The sequence below is a fragment of the Volvox carteri genome (assembly GCF_000143455.1).
Source record: "Volvox carteri f. nagariensis unplaced genomic scaffold VOLCAscaffold_8, whole genome shotgun sequence".
Lineage (NCBI taxonomy): Eukaryota > Viridiplantae > Chlorophyta > Chlorophyceae > Chlamydomonadales > Volvocaceae > Volvox > Volvox carteri.
This window is the reverse complement of record NW_003307551.1, coordinates 1,270,441-1,272,642: the sequence shown is the minus strand read 5'-3', so window position 1 is coordinate 1,272,642 and position 2,202 is coordinate 1,270,441. Positions and strand designations below refer to the sequence as shown.

Below are 2,202 nucleotides of genomic sequence, written 5' to 3'. Positions count from 1 at the left end.
GGAGAGGGGAGGAGGAGAGGGGAGGAGGAGAGGGGAGGAGGAGAGGGGAGGAGGAGAGGGGAGGAGGAGAGGGGAGGAGGAGAGGGGAGGAGGAGAGGGGAGGAGGAGAGGGGAGGAGGAGAGGGGAGGAGGAGAGGGGAGGAGGAGAGGGGAGGAGGAGAGGGGAGGAGGAGAGGGGAGGAGGAGAGGGGAGGAGAGGGGAGGAGGAGGAGGAAAACCGGAAACTGCGGTGGAGGGATTAGAACGGATAAAACCGCTCTCCTCCCCCCCCCCTCTCTCTCTCTCACTCACTCACTCACACACACACATACACACACGCGCACATCCCCCCCTTCCCCCCCTTGTTTCACCCGTGACAATGGTCAGCTCTCCGGGCGCCACCCGGTAGAAGGGGTCCAGGCAGCGCCAGCCCGTCGACACCCCCAGCTGGAGGGGGTCCTGGCGCTGGAAGTAGGCGGCGATCTGAAAGAGGTAAGGGAGGGAGGTAGAGCGAAGTAGTGCCAAGGAAAAAAATAGGACTTTACAATTAAGTTTAAGGGAGGGTGGGGTGGGGTGGGGTGGGGGGACGAAATGCAAAGCCAAGGAAAAAAACAGGGAGGTGGTTCGGGGGGAGCGCGTGTCGTAACTACGGGTAGGGAGGTACGACATGCCGGCACAAGAGGCCACCTCCCCCACCCGGGGTGAACTACCCCGAAACCGAAACCATCCAAGACCAGGGGAGCTTCCTGCCAACCCCAAAACTCCCCCCCTGCCACCCGTCCCATACACACACACACCCGCACGCGGGGGGTCTCACCTCCATTTCGAACTCCCGAAACGTGGCCAGTCCGGATACCTTGGCCGGCTGGGCGGACTCCAGTACGGCAACCAGCTGTTCCGGTCCGTCCAGCATCAGGACCTGGAGCGGAGGGGGTGGGTGAGGGGCCGGGTGGGTGGGTGGGAAATACGGTAGCGACGAGGAGGAAAAGCAACTGCGTCCACAGCTGCGGGCTGCTGACCGAGTCGAAAGCAATGACACGACACAATTTGGGGGCGTGAGACACCGGTTGGGTGATGGTGGGTTCAACCCCTCACCTCGTTGGCATCTTTCCTGAAGCCGCCCCGTCCCCGTCGGGGGAGAGCAGGGGGATGCAGCCCCGCAGCCGCCCCCTCCCCTCCGGCCGCCAGAAGCCCCGCAGCACCGGGAGGGACAGCAGCAGCAGCAGCAGCTAGGTGGAACCCTCCGGCCCCGTCAGCACCCGCCGCCGCCTCGGCCTCCTCGAGCGCCACCTCCTCCCTGCGCGGTGCGGTGCGGTTGGGTTGGGTGTGCACGCTCGGCGGTTAGTCTGGGCCCCTGCGCGGTGCGGTTGTGCAGGTCCGGTTCTCCCCCTCTTAAACAACCCCCCGGCGGGTGGCTCGGCTAGCAAACCCCTACCCGAGCCATGCATGCGTGCGCGGCTAGGCACCTCCCTCACCCCCTTTCCCTCACCCCCCCTCCCTCACCCCCATTCCCTCACCCCCCCTCCCTCACACCTCCCTCGCACCATTTCCCTCCCCCCTTCACCCCCCCTCCCTCGGCCCCAAACACATCCTCCCACGACACCCCCTCCCGCCATTCCCCCCTCCCCCCGCACCTACACCCCACACTCACTCGTTATCCCAGCTGACCACCTCCCAGCACCTCTCCCTTCCCAGCCGCCGCAGCAGCTCCCGCCGCAGCGCCCCCCCCGCGGGGTCGTTATCGGTGGCCAGGGTGAAGCGACAGCGACCCACATCCGCTGGCAGCGCCATCAGGAAGGAATCCAGGTAGGAGTAGTGGAGCTTGACGCGGGCGCGGAGCTGGTCACGTTCGCCGGGGCGGACGAAGAGCTGCTCCGGCGGGGAGGAAGGGGAGGCGGAGGTGGCGGCGGGGGCACCTGCCGGCAGGGTGGGTGGGTGGGTGGGGAAGATATGGTTTGTTTGGGTTGGATTGGAGGGGGCTCTGGGCGGGTCGGGTGGTGAATGCGTGGGGTGTGTGTGGGCGTCAAAGCAGAGGAGGGGTGGGATTACTGGACCTACACCCTACGCGCCTTCCCTTCTCCGTGCGCACACGCAGTTGCGCTCCCGCTCCCTTTCCCTGCCTTCCCCCCGTACCGTTAGGCACCGAAACCACGTTCCAGAACCCCGCCGCATTGAGCGCCAGTTTGTCCATCTCCCCCTCCACGATGATGATATCCCGGCAGT

General features: G+C 66.0%; 1 protein-coding gene across 1 annotated transcript in view; it reads right to left on the bottom strand.

Moving 5' to 3' along the window:
- Positions 1-2,202, bottom strand: part of VOLCADRAFT_116604 (uncharacterized protein) — a gene marked incomplete at both ends in the record, with an annotated part of 13,132 nt that overhangs the window by 3,586 nt on the left and 7,344 nt on the right. Inside the window, 5 exons of the mRNA XM_002947855.1 lie at positions 296-462; positions 797-898; positions 1,075-1,276; positions 1,631-1,895; positions 2,113-2,176. Of these exons, the coding sequence (XP_002947901.1) occupies positions 296-462; positions 797-898; positions 1,075-1,276; positions 1,631-1,895; positions 2,113-2,176 (800 nt within the window). The remainder of the gene's footprint in view (positions 1-295; positions 463-796; positions 899-1,074; positions 1,277-1,630; positions 1,896-2,112; positions 2,177-2,202) is intronic.